Raw genomic sequence first — 21,679 nt, forward strand, 5'->3', positions numbered from 1 at the left:
TGTTAGCATTGCAATACCTCAATAATAGTTGTAACTTCCTTTCTTTCTCTACAACACTCAACAAAAAGAAAAACCCTATTTATTTTGTGTAGTTTAGCTTCAAAGTTTCTGCAGCAGGAGGGTTAAATGAAGTTCCTAAAGTTCACTCTGGATGCTTTGACAGTTCTAGAAACTTAGTTTATTAAAAGCCTAGACTTTTAAGGTCATTTGACTCTATAATATAAAATGCTGTGGTGATGATGATGATTATTATTATTGCCCTCATCATAGGCTTGTAAACATTCCGGAGATATAATAAATTAGATCTTCAAGGTAGTCTCGCCTGTATAAAGCAAAACCTTTTTAGGTTTTTCAGGATTCCTATTTAACTGTCCTCTGCTTAAACATGAAACAAACCTTGCCCCACATTCTATAATATATTAACTTTCTGTTTGCTACAGTAAGGAAGAACGATCAAATACAGTTCTATTTAGTGTTTTTAATAGACTTTTCTTTTTCCTGACTGTAAAAATTGTGTTAGGGTGTCTGTAATACCTATGAAATATGAAGTCTAGCACATTTTTCAAATAAAAATGCAAGTAGAGCAAAGATGAAATATTATGTAACGTGAGTGACCACAAGATCCAATACGGGATTGTCTTCTGTGAAAAAGGCAAAATAATAACTTTTTATATACCAAGAGTGATAAGTAATGAATGTAGCTAGAACTTCTCAGTATAGTACTTTACAGTTTATACCAGGGATATTCACTGACTCCAAGAAATTACCACACTTCACAATGATTTTCAAAAGCCACAGAAACACATTTTTCTGGGTTTAGACATGAAAAACAGGATCCAGATTGAGTTTACAAAAAGGTAACATTAGATAGTTAGTAAGGTAATATTAGTTAGTAAAGGTAATACTTAGCTATCTAAGTCTAGCTGCTATCTAGCCTTACATGGTAAAAGATAACATTAGTTAGTTAGGTGGTATTATATAGGCAATTTCAAAATTTTTTTCTTTTTTTTTCTGTAGAGGCAAGATGCTCAGATTTCCTTTAAATTCTTCTAAAGCTCATTTTACATAATTCTCAGATAACTTTGTCTTAGTTCATATTTTGTAGTTCTATTTATGCTGCACAATTAAATAGGCAATTTTTTTGTTAAATACATTTTATGTAATTTATCTGTTCGAAATTAATTTTTAAACAAAAGTTTCAACTTATCTCCTTATTAGATGAAATCATTTAATTCTGTCTGAGCAAATCTTTTTGGAAAGGTTTCCAGAATTCATATTATATGGAGTGAGGACTATCTAGATAATTAAAAAAGATTTCAGAACTCTGAAAATCTCTTGTTTGTTGTTTTGATATTTTTTTCTTTCCTATCCATCTCTCTTTGCATATCTGAAAATTAAGACTACACTGAGGGAAGTTAATTGCTTTCCTGAAAATATTTGGGGGAAGATCTTGAGTGCTACAAACAGGCATATCTTCATTGAACTCAGTCAGTTTCAGAGGCCACATCAGCTGGTCATCTGATGTAACCTCTGGTGTCTCATTTCAGTAACAGATCTTCCTTTTTTATTTTTTTTCATTAAGATGTCCACATATGAAAGTGTAGTTTCTGACTCCGGGTTAAACAGCAGTTTCAGTACTTGTATAAAAAATTGAAGTGGTATCATGGCATTATAAGTTTTATTGTGAGATGTTTATTTTCTAGTTTCTAGGATGATTTTTTTTATTAATGCTGACTGAGTTGTATCACTAAGATGGAAATGGATTCTTTTTTAAATATTTTTAATGAATAAGTATGCTATTTCTCTACTATGCAGAAAGCTTTACAGTTCAAATTAATTATTCTCCAGTGATTCTTGCTATGAGAGTATAGATGACAGCATCAAAGTCATCTGGCTACTGAATATGAAAACAATCGCAAAAGGTTGTGTTGGGTGCTTAGCTCTAGAAGGGAAAAATAGTTCTAATGGAAAATATTTGCTCTGTGAGAAATGTGCGCTGTGTATCTGCAAAGTCAGTGAAGTCTTATTTTATGTTCAGTTGTACTATAAATTGTGCTTAATAAGCAAACAGAGCTCATGGCATTTCCTTTCTGCTTTTTAGGCACAGAAATCATGGATAGAAAGAGCATTTTACAAGAGAGAATGTGTTCATATCATACCCAGCACCAAAGACCCCCATAGGTAATTGCATGATACTTGTATGAAAAATTAAAGTCAATTACAAGAAAATGTCTATATATGTGTGTGCATATATATTTATATGTATATAAATAGTTTGTAAAGACTTATTTGATCAGAATGTTGTTGAATTATGTTTGGAGTGATGGATTCCTATGGGCACTATTTGTTTACATTCCAAAACTAATGTCCTCCAAAAAAAAAAGATAAATCAAAGGTGGATGAGCATCTGTGTTCATTTTCCTTATCTTCTTGGTTCAATACTGAGTGCCTTGAATATTTACCAAAATTGGATGCATGACACACAATACTGTCAACAGAAAATAATTGCAGTGAACTAAAATGTGTGCTAGTCCATGCAGAAGCTGATTGTTTGGCCTGATGTCATCTGAAGACATATTTAGAACAAAACATGATTTTATTGAAATATCATAGAATCATAGAATTTAGAATAATTTGGGTTGGAAGGGACCTTTAAAGGTCATCTATTCCAACTCCCTGCAATAAGCAGGGACACCTTGAACTAGATCAGGTTGCTCAGAGCCTCGTCCAACCTGACCTTGAATGTTTCCAGGGATGGAGCACCTACCACCTTACTGAGCAACCTGTTCCAGTGTTTCACCACCTTCATTGTAAAAAATTTCTTCCTTATATCTAGTCTAAATCTACCCTCTTTTAGTTTAAAACCATTACCCCTTGGCCTACCACAACAGGCCCTGCTAATATAAAGGAGAGTCCAGAGTAAACAAGATATAGAAAGAAAAAGTAATATCTGTACTATGTTGCTTTCACAACTGGAGGCTTCAGAGAGCAGGAAAGTGGCCAGCAGAGTTGAAAAGGGTGGGCATTTTTTGAAGATTTGTCAGCCATTTAAGTTGTTTTGTTTCACTGTTCAGTTTATATATGCACGTGACCCGAGTTTTCTGTTTGTTTAATGTCATAGGTGTTGCTGTGGGCGTCTAATAGGTCAACATGTTGGACTGACTCCAAGCATCTCCGTTATTCAGAATGAGAAAAATGAAAGCAGGCTTACTCGCAATGACATCCAGTCGGAGAAGTGGTCCATCAGCAAGCACACGCAGCTCAGCCCGACGGACGCTTTTGGAACCATTGAGTTCCAAGGAGGAGGCCACTCCAATAAAGCCATGGTAACCATGTTTTTCTTTTAGATAAATAATGCTACTAGCTCAAAAAAGGCATTCACAAAGAATAAACGTCATTCTCTCTTAACTTCATTTTAATGTATTATTTAGTGCAAGACCATACCATATGTTTTTATTTATCATATGCCAAAGAATTGGTGAACAGAAATAACTGTAAAAGCTGGAGTGCAGTGTAAGAAGGGCTACCTTTATGAAGACTGAAGACAATACTGTGCTGCTATCTCGATTTTCTTCCAAAGGCTAGCCATCCCTCTTTTTCTGAATAACTTTGGGATTCAGCTAAGGTTCCCCATTGCTGTGTGTGTCTGCAAGACTGAAAAATTTGAAATATACCAAATTTCTTTTAATATTCCTCCAGACATATATCGGAGGATAGACCAGTTAGACTTACTGGTTCATCTTTCAATGAAATAAGAGGTCCAGTAAGTGTCTAGGTTAGGACTTGGGAAATCCCTATTCTGCCTCCTTGAGCAAGTCATTTAGTGATAATACAATGCTATGGAGCAATACCAAAGTATATCAATCTGAAGGCATTGCTCCACTAAATTGGAGGGGTGTTTCCACACTAACTCATGCATGTATTTTTTTTGTGTGGCATTACATGAAAGGAAGAATCTCTCTGGCTCTATCTAAACTGCAGAACCTGGGACTTTGGGAATGAAATATTACTGTGTACGTAGCACAGCTTGGCCAAGATCCTGCTTTGAGCAGCAGTGAGGCTGGAAGCAGAACTCCTGGGCGCTCTGCAGTATAACCTACCAAGCTACCCAGTAGCATCTTCTTTGCCTGAATTCTTCCCAGCAGGTCTCTCAGATCTGTCATGGCACTAGTTGGATTAGAGACAATGAAGAGCTCAGGTACTATGCTAGCAAGAGCCAGATACAAAAGCCAGCACCTCAGGTGGATACATAGGTGCTGGAGATGGAATGATTAGAGTGGATGGTTCTTTTCATTCAGATGGATGGTTTCTTTTGAAAGAAACCAGAAAACACTGTTGCACCAAGAAACAGGCAGAAAATCAGGTCATATCTCTGAAAGTATCACAGACGCCTTATGTTCATTTGATAACCAATCACCTAAAAATCTGCAAGGCCATTGCTAGGGAGAGATTCTGATTCAGTAAGTAACATTTGTTTAGTGTGAATAAATTGACACCTCCTTCAGCATTGAAATGAACCAAACCCTGCTTTTGGTATCTTCACAAGGTATGGGAAGAAAACAGAATGCTTTTCACCAAAATTAAGATTCAGAGAGCAACCATCATGCTATTAACTATGTGTGGATATGGTCCTTTAAAATTCTCTTCATGAGAAAGGGTATACTAGAGTATTTTGAGTAACGTCCTTGAAGATCACTATAAAGCAATAAACTGCCTTGTCAGATAAAAGTGATCTTGGGCAGCCAAGAAATGATGAAGGGGTTAGGGAAGCTGTTGATACCAATTTCCCTAGAGGGGTTCTGATCTTTGTTGGGATTCTGGTGTCCTGGCACAGTGCCGTAAGAGAACAGGAGATGCCCTAATGTATGTGCTGTGTGCTCAAAGAAATATACTCGAAGTGAAACTGTAGAGACAAAATTGGAAGTCAACATGAAGGAAAGAAAAATCTTGTCACAGACTGCAGTCAGGAATGAAATCATGAAGAATTTGGAAAAAAAGAAGACAAAAAGGAGTTAAAAATCTGAGAGACCTAAATAACAAGTTGAAACTTAGGGATGAATGCAGACAAAACATTTATTGCTGGAAAAACTCTGAATTTATTCTGACAGTACTAGAGTCAGGAAGATAGTTGGATCTGCCATCTATTTATAGCGGTTAAACCCCACCTGAAACATGGGAACAACCAAATTCTTCATTAATTAAGTCAGTCAACAAAAGCTCCAGAAATTCAATCATCCCACTAGGGGGAAAAGTGCTTCAAACTAAACAATTCACTAAATATCTCTTTAATGGATGTCCTGCTTTGTTGGCACCAATGAGAAAAACATCTTTCATGTAACCAAAATGCAAATAAATAGGTTTGCATAACCAGTAATTGTGCATTTTTAAAATGGAAACAAAATAGAGCGTTGTTATACTATACAATATGAAAGTGTCCTTATGGTCATATTTCCAGCCCCAAATATTATTTTAGGGTAGATTATAGTCAAAGAGCTGCCTAGTTGGTTGTAGTTGGTTTCTTTTGTCTATTAATAGACAAAATGAAACACCTGTATCTGAATTTATTGTGTACAAGATTTTTTCCATAATAAATAAAAATTAACAAATCAAAAGCTTTCTGTGAAAGCTAAGAGTTTGCTCAGTCAAAGCAACCAACTAATTTTGCAGCAGAGGAGAGGAAAAAAAGAGCATTTAAATGATCTTGAAAAATAAGGCTTGGAAAAAGGAACAAGTACATAATAATGCTTCGAAACATTCTTGTTCAGATGATATTTTTTCAAACCCAAAAGTGGGGAAGCTGGAACATCAACAGGGGCAGAAGGAGAGAGAGAAAAGGGAGAAAACATACTAAATGCACATTTGTCTTTTCTGAAAATATTCTACTTAGTTATTTTCTAGGTACTGGATATCAAATATCACTGTTAGCATACATGCTGATTTTTGCTGACAATCATGGTAGGTTAATATTGCACCTATTGGATATTAGAATGACCCGATAAAACAGCAAGATTTAGCAAGCTGACCAACATCAAGGAAATTATCAGGGGGAGAATTTGGCATAAAATTCACCAGCTGTTCCTTACTTTATTTCCTGATATGGATGCCCACACATGAAAATTATTAAGCAAGGGAAACCCAGAACTGACTTGGTCTGTGCTAACAGCAAAATTGGCAAATTTTTTTTAATCAGGCTACAGGGAATGAGATGGGATTTATTCATGGAAACCATAACCTCAGATTTATGTTTGGGAAACTAGTAGTTAATTAATGGAATAGATAAGTGCGTGTAAGACTGACAGATAATTATTTCCTCTATTGAAAGTACCATATATATATTTAGTAATATATATGTAAATTTGATAGTAAACGTATGATAGTTTGCATGTATATTTGCAAGCTACAAATGCAAGTGATATAATACAGCTATCAGTTGCCGACAATTAACAGGAGCATTTTTAGCTGTGAAAATGAACATTACACTGAAATTGCACGTGGATTTGGAATAAAGCAGAAAAGACAATGCAGGTTTACATATTGCCAGTAGAACTAAGTGTGCCATTAATTTCATTTCCACAGCCACATAGAACAAAAATTCTCAAACAGCATGAATTTTGTTAATACCATTGAGTTGCTAAAGTATCTTCAGCGGGGCTGCACTAAGCTATTTAAATCAATAATGTGAATAGCTGAGAGTGCAGCAGACTATATAGAAACATATTGCCAACATTAGATAACATCAGTTAACACGATCAGTTACTAGAGAGGCCTTTTTTCTAGCCTTCATGTCACCACAGATGATCCTGCAACAACACTGTGAGTTTTAGATCTCTATCAATCTCATATTTTCTTTACAAGTGGCTTGTCCCACTAACGTTTAAGAAACACATGTAACAGTTTTGCTATTCATACTTACATCGTTTTTATAGCAGATTTTAAATTTTGACAACTGTAAAAAGATCTGAGAGGGATGTGGAGATATGCAAACCTTATTATCAGCTTTTGCAATAAATAGGTGGATTTAAAAAATATAGGAAAATTAATAAAGTGTGATCTGCTTGCATCAGTCAGCTCTTAGTAGCTCAAGAAATAACATGGATGAGTTTATCTACCTATAAGCTGGCAATTTATTACCCTAACTCAGGGAGCAATTACCAAACTAATGTGAGTGATTCCACACCAATTATGAGCAATATTCTGAACAATTTCAAAATAGCTTCTGGTCATTAGTGGACCAGTAAAGACAATCTTGCTGTGATGCACTTTGCACTGAATTTGTGACTAAGCTAAACCATTTTTTTTTTAATTTACTATCTGCCTTCCACACGCAAAAAAACCTTTACCATTCTTGCATTAATTGGTGTGCCTGGATTCCATATCAACTTCTTTAAAAGGAGTGCGCTTTACAGAACTGAGATTTCTTTGATTATGATTTTTCAAGGTTAGGTGGAAGATGGCTGTCTGAAAAGCTTTAGTGAGTTAAACACATTCCTCCTAATTGAATGCATTCCAATGATAAATTTAATATAGACAATGAAAAGCTAACATATGTTTGCAGCTGTAGAAGAAATAAAGTTTATGTCAGTGTTATAAACTTAACCTTTCTTATGCTGCATGGAAACATGAAAGAACATCAGTAGAATTCCAATGTACATAAACAGTTTCTTAGACAGACTATCTAATACGTAGATCCTCAAAACATTATACTTTATTAAGGATATTCGGAAATCAGTCACATAAAAAGGTATATTTCTGCTTTTAAAATATACTGAGTTTTATCAAAAAAGTGTAAAACTGATCTTAAAAGCCATCAGTGCTTTTGAGAGGAAAACAAAAGAGAGAATCCTGTAACTTCAGTAAACCACAGAAAAGGCAGCAAACATTGGTTTTTGTCCTAGGAAATTAATACTTAAAAACATTTACAGAATTTAAAAGATGGTGTCCTATGTGGAGAAAAAAGGGGAATAACACAGAAAAAAAGCATCTGCCAAAGCCCATTTAAATCAATGAGGGTCCTTCCACTGACTCTTTAGTGGAACTTGGATGAGGCCTTAAAAAGCTAAGAAGGATATTAACTTATAAGGAACCAGTCTAGTTTCAGTATAAGTGACAGTTTTTCTGTTGAATTTGGTGAAAATAACACCAAGCCTATTTTTTATGTGAAGATCACACTCTGAGAGAATTGGCCTTTAACTTGAAGAAGGGTCTGCAGTGATGGAATCTTACCTAGGTAGGTGAAATAGCCATCCAGTACTGCGTATATCAAAGAGAAACAGAGGAGCAAAGTTAGACTGCAGATCAAAAAGTGTTCTCTGAAGAGATATTCTTTGAAGAAATGAAACAAAATAGTGAATCTTTCTATTTTATTCACTGCAATCATTCACCATGTGCTTTGGTGAGAGGGCTGTGCTTGAGTAACAGAGTAGTAATTTTATCATTCAGGAACTTTGACTTTTGCCCTAGGGCACTGGAGTCCAAACATCTGACTATTTGACTGATGATGGGCACAGTAAGTTTTTAGGAAACCACTTGATAAGAAAATGGAACGACTACTGTCATCAAGTGGCACCCTTGCTGACTACATCTGTGCTAGTTCCAGGATCAAAGGGGCATGACAGCTTGAACTTTGTGATTCTCATTTCACAGTGTTATGCTGATGTCAGTCAGGCCAATCCATAGGTTTTGTGGTTCAAAACTGTACTTCTGCTTCCTATCTTGCGCTGCTCTGCTGACACATAGCAACTGAATTTTTCCATCTTATCCATACACCACTCCCATAAAGAAGGGATTAAATCATTTGCCATTAGAACCAATCATTTTTACAGCTCACAGATACACTAGACATGGAATTTTAGGGTAATAGAGCAGTGGTAATAGAGAATTCAGGAATGGCAGAAATACTCATTAAGATTCTAAACGAAAACTGAAAAGGCCCAATATTCTGCTACAAGTTTGAAAGAAATGAATTTTTATTGTGGACAAAAATGGCATTAAAAATATTTACTCATAATTTAATGCATACTTTGAAAGTGATGACAAATGAATTCTCTTGTACTTACTAGGTAAATGGTGAAAGAGTAATCTCAAGCACACCAAACTGAAAATGCCCTCTGTAAAAGCAAAAATGAATCAGACAGTCATAAAAATTGAGGTCTATGCACAGAAGAAAAATCACAATGTTTGGAACGTTGCCCTTCTCAGTAAACTCCAGAAACAGTGAAGCCTATCCATGATGATTTAATTTTTAATTTATACGAATTTATATGAAAAAAACTTTCAGATTTATTTTTGCTTAAATTTCCTCTTTATAAAGTAAAATTAACTCTTATGATAAGTATAAAGGGATTTTGCCTGCAGTATAAACAAGCATCATTTTATAATAAATGTAAAAAAAATATTTCTTCTGACTTTGTTATTCACTGTAAAGATTTATATTTATTGAAATTCAGAGGTCTTAGTGGATAAGTAAATGAAAGAGATTTTTGCCGATCAATACGTAGGCTTAAGAAGACAGGGACAGTGAAGTTACACATTCTGGGGTATAAAACAATGCTAAGGAATCAAAAAAATTACTGGATTAGATAATACACATCTCATGCCATTTGTGCCTTGATCTTAATTTCATCAGAGATGATGCAGTGGCCTCTGTTTTCAGCAAACTTATATGGCCATTACAAACGTAAATTCACTTTATTTATGTTCTTAAAACTCCCAGTCTGTCTTCACCAGAAAACAGAGTATGGTAGCAGTGATCCCGAAACATAATCTCCATAGTTTGAACAACAGAGGTTTCATGTATGCCTCCTTGAAGGATGCTGTCTGTATATTAATGCCTGCAGTGTAACAAGGCATTGACCTTTGCAACCTCATCTCTCCCTAAAGGCAGAGCAAACGGAACAAGAATCAGTCTCCTTAAAACTCCTCTGGTGTGTTAAAATTTTGACAGCCCTTGATCGAAATTATTAGCTTCACCATCTGGTCAGTGGGATCAGGTACTATGCAAGATTTTCTCAACTCCCACACAGCAAATTGAATGGGTAGCTACTGAAGGTGCAGTTCGTGTATATATGAGCTTGAGGGTACATTACTCTCTTGCTAGGCATAAATATTGTATGTTCTTTGTCCATTAGCTGTTATAATTTTGCCTGGCTGCTGCAGAGAACATCACTGATGCTCTGGGGTGAATGTGCATTCCCAAGTTCTTGCTCAGTTTTCAGTTTGTGTCCCTCTTGCTTCCCCTGTGACTATTTGCCCAAACAGACTTCTGCTTCCAGAAATGTTGAGAATGGCTGTTCACTGTACAACAACCCATTCTTGCAAAGAAACCTGTCTATTAGCAATTTCTTCTGGAAAAAGGCAAGTCCTAATTTCTTATTCAACTAGCAAGGAGTCCACTTCACTTCATATGACTTACTAAAAAAGAACAACCTTTTGGCAAGAAATACTGATTAGACATGTTAAAAAGGGACAAAATTATTACATAATATACATGGATATTATACTACCTGGCATGTTACAATAAATAAGTTAGAACTAGGCATTCCTCTGTCTGAAAGCGAAGGTGCTTGCATTATACAGTTGATGGCTGCGCTGACAATCCATCAAGGGAAAGACTACAGAAGTAACTCTATATGCATTGGTTCAATCAGGAGTTTGACAGATAAGAGGCTTTCTACAACTTATTTTATTCAATTAAGAGGGTCCTTCCACACCTCACCAGCTATAGAAAGAATTTTACCCTCTTATGGCCCATTTCTGCTGTGCAACTTAGAATCCAGAAAGGTATCATCTGCCCCGTTATGGGTCTTGTGAAACCCTTCATACATCAGCAATAGAAAGGAGCAGGAGAAAGAGCCGCAGAGAGAAAGACTTGTCATGAAGAGACAGGAATGTGTGCAACATGGTAGTGCTGTAGAAACTTTGAAGACGGTTATTATTTTTGAGTGCACACAGAGGGGCATGATCTCCCTTGGGGCAAAATGCTGCAGATTTAGTACAGAAGAGCCAAGAACTGGAAATGTGTAAATGTGTTTCAAAGCTCTGTTAGGGTCCTGTGCCATGTTAGGCAAATTCATGAATCGGTCTGTAAGTCATACATTAGCATTCATTCATCTGAAAAGTACCTGTTTAATAGTCTTGCTCAGTTTAAACTTATATGTGCCTAAACAACAGAGATGGGTTCTGTTATTTCCTACCTTTTGAGAGTTTGATTTTGTTAATTTGAAAATAAGATACAAGTGAATGCACAGTCATGCACCCAGGTCATCTGTGGCAGACCACTTAAATTTTTGCTTCAGTTTTTACATCCATAAATTAAAGACATTTATCTTTTAAGCATTGCTAATCATATTGACTTAATTTCCTAAATAAAGGAAAATTGTCCAGCCTGTGAATTGCAAGTGTTCCATTATTCCTAGTTTGCTAACTTTCAAAAGACCATTAAGTTAGCAATTAGCGTTTTTGTCATAAAGATTGCCTTTTTTCAGTAATCTGTTTAGGCATAGATCACATGTATTAGGAACCAGTGAATATAACCAATCTTCTTTTATCTACTACCACCTTTATTTCTGCAGTATGTACGTGTGTCTTTTGATACAAAGCCTGACCTTCTTCTGCATCTGATGACCAAAGAGTGGCAGCTTGAGCTCCCTAAACTTCTCATCTCTGTGCATGGGGGCCTTCAGAATTTTGAACTTCAGCCAAAACTCAAGCAAGTCTTTGGGAAAGGCCTCATTAAGGCTGCTATGACAACTGGAGCTTGGATATTTACTGGAGGAGTAAACACAGGTAACAGCAACATTGAAATGCAAGCACAGTGGCATCTAGGAGATTTCATCACAGAAAAAAATTAGGACTGATGAGATTAGCCATTCCATGTTTTGTTTTATTAGTGTTGGCTGTACTATGTGCAAACAAGAAAATGCCAAGTTCACACAAGACTGACAGCTACAAGGGAATAAAACATTTGCTAAAGCATGAAAAGCACACTAGGGAGCTGAAAATAAAGCCTCCTATGAGGCGATTATATTAGTATATTGCCAGTGAAGACTTTAAAAGATCAACAGTAAGCTACAGGGAGGGACTACTAACCAGAAACCAAAGAAGTCATACTCTTATTACATAAAACAGAAAAGATTTTCATCTGGAAAAGACCTTTATTTTATAAGATGATCTGAAGTATGAAAGGAAAAAGGGTTCTGTTTTGTGGATGTGGTAGAAAACTTTATTGTGAATCAGATTCACTTTTTCCTTTCTTGTAGACAGCTTGACCTAATTTTTTTCTATTACCCCTGCAGCAAGTGCGATAACATTACCATTTCTATTCGAAGTTAAGGACATCTGTAACATACTGTATGGGTGTCCTAATGACCCAAGATAGCAGCTGGCCCAGCTCTGCTGGGAGAGAGTGTGTAGGTTTTGGGAATAAGCTGCAAAACATAGTTCCCCAGATAAAAAAGGTTGGGCAGTGACTTCCCAGTTACCTGAAGCAGACAGAAAGGAGGACAGAGTCAGGGGAAAGTCAAAATGTTCTGCTAGAGATCAAAGCAAAAAATTTTGAACTAGAACACGTAGGTGTAAATTTTCATGTCATTCTCATTTACTGCAGTAACAAAGCTATATTTTATAGCTTTAGTAATCCCACAGAGTGTATCTTCTTACTGTCTATGAAAAACATTGTAATCACTCTATCATGCATTAATTTTAGTGTATTGTGAATCAACTCCTATATATTTGAATATGAATGCTTAATAGGAGTCTTGGGCTTCTTAGCTTCCAGAGCACATCAAATTTAAAACAATATTCGGTTTTACCACAGCAGCAATACAAATAGTAAAGAAGCAGCATAGCTTCTGGAGTGTTAGATAGATAAACAGACAGACTCTTTATTACATGTATGTAACATCCCCCACGTCTCTGCAGGACAAAGAAGAAAATCAGGTTAAATGCTGACTTGTGTACTATGGTGATAATAGTTATGTTGGTTGCCAGATACTCACTGTAGTGATGATGGCAAAGATAAAAAATTTAAATTAAAAGCACAATAGAAAACTGTAGATATTGTACAGTCATTGCAGTGGATTACCACAGAAACTGTAGAAATCAAACTACAGAAATCCTGTGAACAAGGATTGACTATAACATTTGCATTTGACAAATGCATGACTGCTTCATACCATTTTTCAAATCATCATAGTTGCAAATGCCAAAACAATACAAATGAACTGGGAAATTCAACATAATTACTGTCACAAATTATTTTTTCCCCGTAATCAAAAATTACCTAGACAAAACAGTGAACTTCAAGTTGCTGTGTGTTATTTCAAAAACACGTAATTCTAAAAGTAGTTCTGCATTATCGGTTACCTCTTATTGTTGTTTTTGATTTCTGGAGAAAAACTGTTGATTGCTCATGGGTTAGGTTTTCAACCTGTGTAAGTGAAAATTAAGCAGTTTATCTCTACGTGAAATTGTACAAATAGGGTATTTCTTGATACAGTCTGTTCTGTTGATTTCTCTCTTAAGGAAAAGTATAATTGAAAAATTCTGAAATATTGCTGTTGAACTGAGAATCAATGATGTGACAGGCATGGTGCATACCTGGCTATAGTCATATCTGTTAAATGACTTAAACAAGTTGTTATGAATATTCATGTTATGCCAAAAGTTGGTTATTCTAAATAGCAGAACTTTTTGTGGTCTGTAGGGATTTTTCTCCTTTGAATCCTTTGGGTTACTGGATCATAGCTTAATTCTTACCTGATTGAAGGTACAGAGTTGGTTTTTTCCCTTTTCCACCACAGGAAGGAAATTAGATTCCAGGACTTAGAAGATTTGTTAGGTTATGGGTTTTCTTCTTATATGGTTCATTTATGGTGCAGAAAAACTATGGCTAAAATCATATCTGTTGTGTGACTGTTGTAATTCCAATCCAGTCATCTTGGAATTGTGGAATCTGAACAATAAGCAAACATGTAAAACTGAGTAACAGATAATATCTGCAGCAAATCCACAGATCTGCTTCAGTGCAGCCACATCACAAAAATAGTTATTGATACACAAGTAAAAAAATTATTTTATGAAAAGGAAGGAGGAATAGCACTTTTCCTCTCCACAGAGATACCACTGAAACACTGACAAAGCTGGCCTAAAGCACACAAGGGGTGTTATCAGAAAACATTTGGAAGAGAGCTGGGTAGCAGTCATTCCCTCTGTACGAATTTCTGTTTTCTCACTGATCTCCAGGGAGATTTCTAACACTCTACTGGAAACTATGTCAGGTGACTGAGTTTGTTTGGAAAGGATGGTAGACTAGCTCACCACAGGGTACTGTAATGATGTTTTCATATTTCTATCCTTTATGCAGACAGAAGGGAACATTTATGTGCAAGATGATACACTTTGGTGGGGCGTTGTTTGGTTGTTGGTTTGGTTTTTTTCATTCATGTGCTTCTTTCTGTGTTTGGGAAGGATATGAAAGCTTGCATGAACATACGTTTGTGAACACAAGTGCAGATAAACAAGTTACAGTCAGCTGTCAACATTTCCATTCTTATTTCTAGGGCTACCTAAATTTTTCTTGCTACTTCATTTAATATTTTTCAGATTAGATAAAATGTACATACAGTATTACTGTAATAATAATCAATAGGAATATATTCAAAATTTTACTTAATTGTAAGTAAATGCATAGACGTTCTCTAAAAAAGAATTCTGTACTAAATCCATACTATAATGAACAAAAAGGACATAATTATGAATTCCTATTTTATGCTGTTTCTTTCCCAGGAGTCATTCGGCATGTTGGAGATGCACTGAAAGATCACGCCTCAAAGTCTCGAGGGAAGATCTGCACCATTGGTATAGCTCCCTGGGGAATTGTGGAAAATCAAGAGGATCTGATTGGCAAAGATGTAAGCCCTATATGGATCACCTCCAATACATATAAATCTTCCAGTTATTTTTGCTTTCCTCTCCATCCCTCACTTAACATTTCCTCATAGAATTAATGTCTGCAGCAAAAAATCAATACTTACACAGGTTTTCCATTATGGTTGATAGCAATTTTGACATAGGAACAATAAAAATTCCTGCACTGTACATTCTTTAGAAATAAATTATAAATTCATTAAATGTTATTCTTGAAAAGTTAAATTTTCATCCTTAGAACAGTATGAACCCTGAAAAGTGCCTAAGAAAACACTGATTGCAATGAGTTATTTTATTGCAATGAGTTATTTTATTTTGAAACAGTACTATGATGCATTAAATTCAGAATTGAAGAGTCGCCCTTATAATATAGTCTGTCCTGTACATTTTATTACTACAGTTATGAAGAGTCTTATAAATGTATTGAGGTCAGACCTCAAAGAATCATTACTTCAGTCACCTGCTGAAGAGCAGTCAGTTTCTTGTACTCTTTCACATCATTCTTCTCTTTTAAAACTATATCGTCACTCAGAAATTCTGATTTTAACCCCCAATTTTAAATACATTAATAGTTTACTTACACTGGTTATATGTTACCTGAAGCCTTTCTGAGCCCCTTTTTTGCCTCATCTCTGGCTCATTCACAAGAAATCTGCCTGAGCATCAGTGGCTAACTGAGAGTGGAGAAGAGTTATAACATGCATTCTGCATAATGAATTTTTTTTCTTGTCTACATTACTCTAAACCATTCTCTGAATGTTTGTCCATTAGCATGTTGAGGAAGGAAGAAGATTCAATCATCACTTAGGTCAGAACAAGCTACAATGAGTATGAAGAAATTGATCTAACTGGAATCCATTGCAATTCACCATTAAATTATAGCCATTAGGGGGAATTGTACTAGCATGGGGTTTTGTACCTTAATGCCACAAGAGCTTGTATAATAGGATTACCAATATATACAAACAAGCAGTATGGGACTCTGCAGCTGTAATTCTGAGTCACTAATGAACTCTTCTGAGATGCAGTGCAGATGGTGACTAGCAGAAATAGCTAGTCATAAAGATGAAGTGTATCTTGCTGAAAAAGTGTAATGTACACATCAATTTCAAATAAGTAGTCTTTACTGACTATGCATGAAGTTCTGGAAGCATTGCAAGGAGAGAGGAGACAAGAAAAGGTATCAAATTAGTCATGAATTTTGGGACACAGTTATTTCTGCGTTAGTTATTTCCACCTGTTGGAAAACTACCTACCCCTGTTCCCAGCTAGCTACCACTTGTTAAAGGGGCTCTGGAGCCATCTTTTACAGTAAGAGCTGAAGAAAGAAGTTGGTTTCCCAGCTGTTCCAGCCAACTAGAACAGCCTCCCCCGATTTCTGATTTCTTTAGGAGATGTATTCCTCTAAATAGCCCTCCAATTTAACAGGAAACCAAGAACTTGTATGCTAACTTTTTTTAAAAAAAAGCTTTCTGATAAAACAAAAAAGGTTAATACATAGTCTGATCATCAGACAGAAGGTGACAGAAGCTTAAAAAACAGTAAAGAAAGCAAATTTGGATGAAGTCTTCCACTAAAGCAGCCACAATTATATCAGTAGGATTAAAATTACAGGGTCATCACTAAGGACAAAAATAGTTCCAGAATGTATCTGTGATAGAAAAAAATTAAACTTTTCCTTCAAACCTCTTGGCCTCTAATATTTTCATAAAATGATTGATCAATGGCATGATGCAATGCTGAAGCACTTTTGGTTTTACCTATCTCTAACGCACATGTAATTATATTACTTTATGCTTACCAATATTGAATTTCATCTTCCATTTTATTGCCTAGTCAGGCTGCTTTATGAAGACTTTCTTTAACACTTCATCGTCCACTGAAATATCTGTAAGATTTTCATACTCTTACTAACCCCAAATCCCTTACAACCGTGTTGAACAGAACATGACCCAGCTTGAGGTGGGCCACTTGTGACGCTAAATCTTCTTAACAACATTCAGAATTTGCAAAAATTAACTTTTCTTCTTAATATTTTCCCTCTCTTCCCCCCAGCTTTCCCCAGTTACTGATCCCTCAAAGGACCTTCCCTGTTATCCAATGTGTGCAGTTTCTTTAGAAGCACTTGGTGAGGAAGCTTTTTTGAAAGGTTGTTGAAAATCAGAGTGTGTTATATTGACTGGCTCATTAGTGGTGAATGCTGTGAAATGAACCAAGAAGGCAAAACATAAATAGTACCAGAAGCATGTAAAACGAATCATCATTAAGCAAGAAACAAAGGCCACAAAGGATTATGTGGGGGGGAGGGGGAGAGTCAACCAATAGTAAAAGGCCTGTCAAACTCCAGCATCAATGTGGCTTTATGCCTATATGCACTATGTCTAGTTAAATTATGATCAAAACTCAAGAGTTGTCAAAACATACCCTTCCAACATAAGATAGATACAGAAAAATGTCTTAGTCATGGGACTTGGGGAGGGGAAAAAGAGGAGGGAGGGTTATTGCCATTGCACATGCCCCAGTGCATGTTGCCCGCCCCGTCCTTTGTGGCTAGTCAGGCGTGCTCAGCAGAGCTGTGCCTCTGCTAATGCCCCAGCCCTTGCCTGGCCTGTAGCTGGAAGTCATAGCTGAGGAGTTTTATTACATTTATCAGTCCATCCAAAAGAGTCAGCTCTTGGGGATCCCAAGGGCTTTCCTCAGAGCCATAAAGAGAACTGGCCAAGCTAAGCAAAATATTACTGTTGTTTGCTATTTGTTCTATTGTGATGGTTAAAGATCCCTAAAGAGACTTGGCTTACTCAAGTACTGTAAAAGCAATATAGCAGAAAATAGCACCCCTCTTAACACGCTTCTAATTTAAAAACGAAACACGAAAGGGAAAGGTAGTCAGTTGACTTATTTCCAATTTTCTGATAGAAGAACTGAGAAAATAAGTAGAAAACTTGGGTTATAAACAAGTTTTTCACTACATACAGAACCATTCTTCCTTTTAAAAGGGTGCACTCCGTGAGTCTTTGCAACATATATGTCTTTCCTTTCAGAGTCATTTGGGTTTAATTCCTAGTCACCTCAGGAGGAATAGTGCCTGGACTACAAAGAAAACACTGATTTTAGTACTTTCCTTTTGCTCAATGAAATCATTCAAATAAGTTCCGTTTTTAGTCCAAAGAAACTAGTGTTTGAGACTTAAATCAAAATATGCTTTTATTGTGCAACTCAGTGAAAATGATATTTCCAGCATACTGTGATGTGTCATTTATCAGTCAAGATGCTGTAGTATATAACCTACTAACTTAAAATAGAATGCATTTTTTTAGTAATTAAAGTTTTGAGGAAAAAACCCAAACAATTTTTTCTGTCTGAACTAATTGAAATTAAAATTGAGCTTCCGTGCTGCTATGCTGAATCACTACAAAATCCATTACACCCACTCTTCCATGCCTGCTATAAAAATCCTTCCATACATGGATCCAGCAGGTTGACATAAGGAGAAATTCCTAAGTTCTATCCATATTTCTTGAGTTTTATTTGTCTCACTCAGAGGACTATTATAACTGTGGATTATAGTGTGTTTCTCTCCCTGTATTACTTCATTAATTTTTTTGTTACACTCAACAACTTGAGTATGGCAAAACTAAAAAAAAAAAAATTTGGAAAAAGCAAAATGCTTATTATTTTTAACAAAGGCTTTAGCTCATGAAAAGGAAGCAATAATGTTCAGCTTTTATCTTTTAGTGCAGCAGAACACATCATCCAAAATATAAGCCTACTCTGTAGACTTGTGCATAAACAGATAAAAGTGCTACATAAAAGCAAAAAGTGTTATCAGAAAGAAAACTACTTTCTCACAACAAATTTATATCTATATAATAAATATATTATACAAATATACATAACATATATACTATAGTGTTTCATATAACATAGATTTTATTATATTATTTATAGATCATACATGTTATATATGTATTATATATATACACATCCCTTTCATGCACTCTGTGTTCCAGAATAAATTATATTTTTTTATCCTTAGAACTTAAAAGTTGGAAGCATGATCATTGCCAGTTGTAGATGTTCTTTATGGACTTCACTAATAACAGATGCCTGTTCATTTGTAGTGATCAGAATATTCAGAAAAAAATTAAAAATAAAAGTTAACCATTGGGTATACCGCTACTTGAAACTTACTCTCCTATACAGCTGAAATCATAAAAATGAGGAGCAAATATTGTCCCTTTTATAAAAATGCTAAATTTATATTGGACTAAACATAAGTTGAATCCAAACATATTTATTTATTTTGTTAAAAAATAAAGCCTGACTTTCTCAGTCTGTTGCTAGGTAATGCTATTGATTTATTAAAGACTGCAGTTTCTGAATAACCAATTTTTAAAGTAACACAATTGCTGATTTTTACAAGTATAACTGGAGCTAAGAACATGTAATCAGCAAAGTTTTCTCTTGTATGCTTAAATGATATTACAAGTTTTCTACCAGCAGGTACCAGTTTCGATTATTCACAGCAGAACTCTGCAGTCTCTCTCTACTTGCTCATTTATAACTTCAGCTTTGTTTGGTATTGATTCAGATGGTGGAATAGGGAGGAAATTTAAAACTGGAAGGCTGTATGGACTTCAGAGGGCAGGGTCACAATGGAGAAGTTAGAAGTGAACCTGTCATGGAGCAGGTGCTAGCATCAACTTCTCAAAATCCCTGGACAATAACAGATGAGACAACTTCTTCAGGAAAGGTGGAGACCTTCCATGTTGTAGTGACCAGCAGGTATCAATTACATCGTAACTCAATGTTTCAGAAAGATGAGTATTATGCTGGAATTTAGTAACAGGACTGATATTTAACCTTGGGAATCATTCATCTTTATGGCACTGGGCACAGGTGAGGCCAATGTCTAGTTATTAGACAAGGAAATAAGAGCAAATGGGAGGTGCAGAAAACATAAACACTGAGGAAAGTTTAAAGCTTAAAGAACTGGAATTGTTTGCTATGTATTATAGCTGAAGTAACTGAGAAAAGCATAATTTCATCAACACCCCAACTCCCGGCCATTCCCTTCTCCCTGATCCCATCCATAAATTCTTCATTATAAAGGACTTCACCAGTACCAAGTCGCCTTCATTTTTAGAATACCACCTACCTCCGTGAGATTAACAAAGATTACCCAAACCAGAAAAAGTGTGCATTCAAGAATAAGCGTCACCTTAGAATTATCATGTATATGAAAAAAAATCGTATAGCTGTCACGCTTGATAGGCATGCAGTGAGAACTCACCACTTTAAACCACAGTCTTTAAAACACATTCCAGAAAGACCAGCGTTCATATTGCCTCCTCTCTATATGCGTACCAGGGAACAGGGACATCAGACCATCAAGATGGACTACATGTTTCCTTTTCATTCTTTCACAGTAATCTGAATAACAACGTTAGCTTATAGCATGAGAGCACTTCCTTCTGTGTCTCATGCTGCCTTGTTTTTACAGTGTCAGAAAGATTATGTTTTGCTTTCATTATTTTCTGCAGGTTTCAGAATCAGGATAAAAGTTAAAAATCTCAGGCAACTAATTAGTAAGTGTATATTACTTTATTGACGTTGGATTTGTTGTTACCAATTTTTACTTGGGCTTGGTAGATATTTTGCAATTATCCTTTAAGAAAGATGTTATTCCTTGAGAATAAACTGAATTGCTGGGGGGAAAAAAGATTACAAATAACGACAAGTAGTTAGTTCACAGGTTTGTTTCGCTACAACTTTTATCCAGTGTGAAAGTATCAGAGTACCCTAGCAGGCTGGTGCAGGCAATAATTACTCTAAGGAAAGGTGTAAGGAAAAGAGATTCAGCTCCTCTCATTGCAAACTACAAGGTGGGAAGCATGCCTGTGGCAAAGCTGGGGACTGGCATATTTGAGGTATATACAGAGAATTTGGATCATGATGCTTCCAGGATCCTCTAAATTAAACCAGGAACTACTCTGCTCCCTGGTGTACCCCAGAACAGGGAGGCTGCAGAGAAGGCTTAATTTGAACAACAGCTATTACTTTTTGAGAAGCAAAGCACACATCTCTCTTTTTTCCACCACTAGTTTGAACACATTAAATTTTTTGTAAATTCTTTCCCCTCACCTAGACTGCTCAGATTCACACACTGGATCACACGGTACACGCGTGCCCATTGCCCATGGTGAGTTAGTTACCCTCAGCGATTTTTCAAGTGTTGACCCTGTGTTGTGTCACGTACCCACAAGGAATGTAAATAGAGTGTATCAGTGCTTTTAATTCAAGCTTGTTGACACCTCAGGGTGTAAAGGCAACTGTGGGGATTGGCCCAGCTCCTCATCTATTGACAGAATGACGTGCAGCGTGAGCAGTGCTTCACAGCATGGCTGCTGCCACATTCATTAACCTATATTTAGAGGGGTTGCCTTGAGCATAAATGCTTCCTTTCAACTCTGCAGAGGAAGATGCCAGGGGACATTATTCCCTCTCCTCAATGCAGAAAGAGAATGAGAAGACATTAAAGTCAAAGTTTTCCCAGCCTTTTAACTTCCCTGTAAAATGTAAGGGATTGAAAGGAACAAAGGAATGGGAACTGCAAGAGTGAGAAATTGAAAATATGCTGAGCACTGTGGAAAAACAATTCACCTCAAGGAAGTAGCCTCAAAGCCCAGGATTTTCTTGCCTTCCTGGAGATTTTTCTTATCCTTTTCTTAGGAAAAGAGTATGACAGTGTGGT

General features: G+C 36.0%; 1 protein-coding gene across 1 annotated transcript in view; it reads left to right on the forward strand.

Annotated features, from left to right (window-relative positions):
* The window catches only part of TRPM3 (transient receptor potential cation channel subfamily M member 3), a 276,125-nt gene that overhangs the window by 135,390 nt on the left and 119,056 nt on the right, over positions 1-21,679 (forward strand). The window contains exons 2-5 of the mRNA XM_074166020.1: positions 2,102-2,181; positions 3,122-3,326; positions 11,571-11,784; positions 14,785-14,909. Of these exons, the coding sequence (XP_074022121.1) occupies positions 2,102-2,181; positions 3,122-3,326; positions 11,571-11,784; positions 14,785-14,909 (624 nt within the window). The remainder of the gene's footprint in view (positions 1-2,101; positions 2,182-3,121; positions 3,327-11,570; positions 11,785-14,784; positions 14,910-21,679) is intronic.

Source organism: Numenius arquata, chromosome Z (assembly GCF_964106895.1).
Source record: "Numenius arquata chromosome Z, bNumArq3.hap1.1, whole genome shotgun sequence".
Lineage (NCBI taxonomy): Eukaryota > Metazoa > Chordata > Aves > Charadriiformes > Scolopacidae > Numenius > Numenius arquata.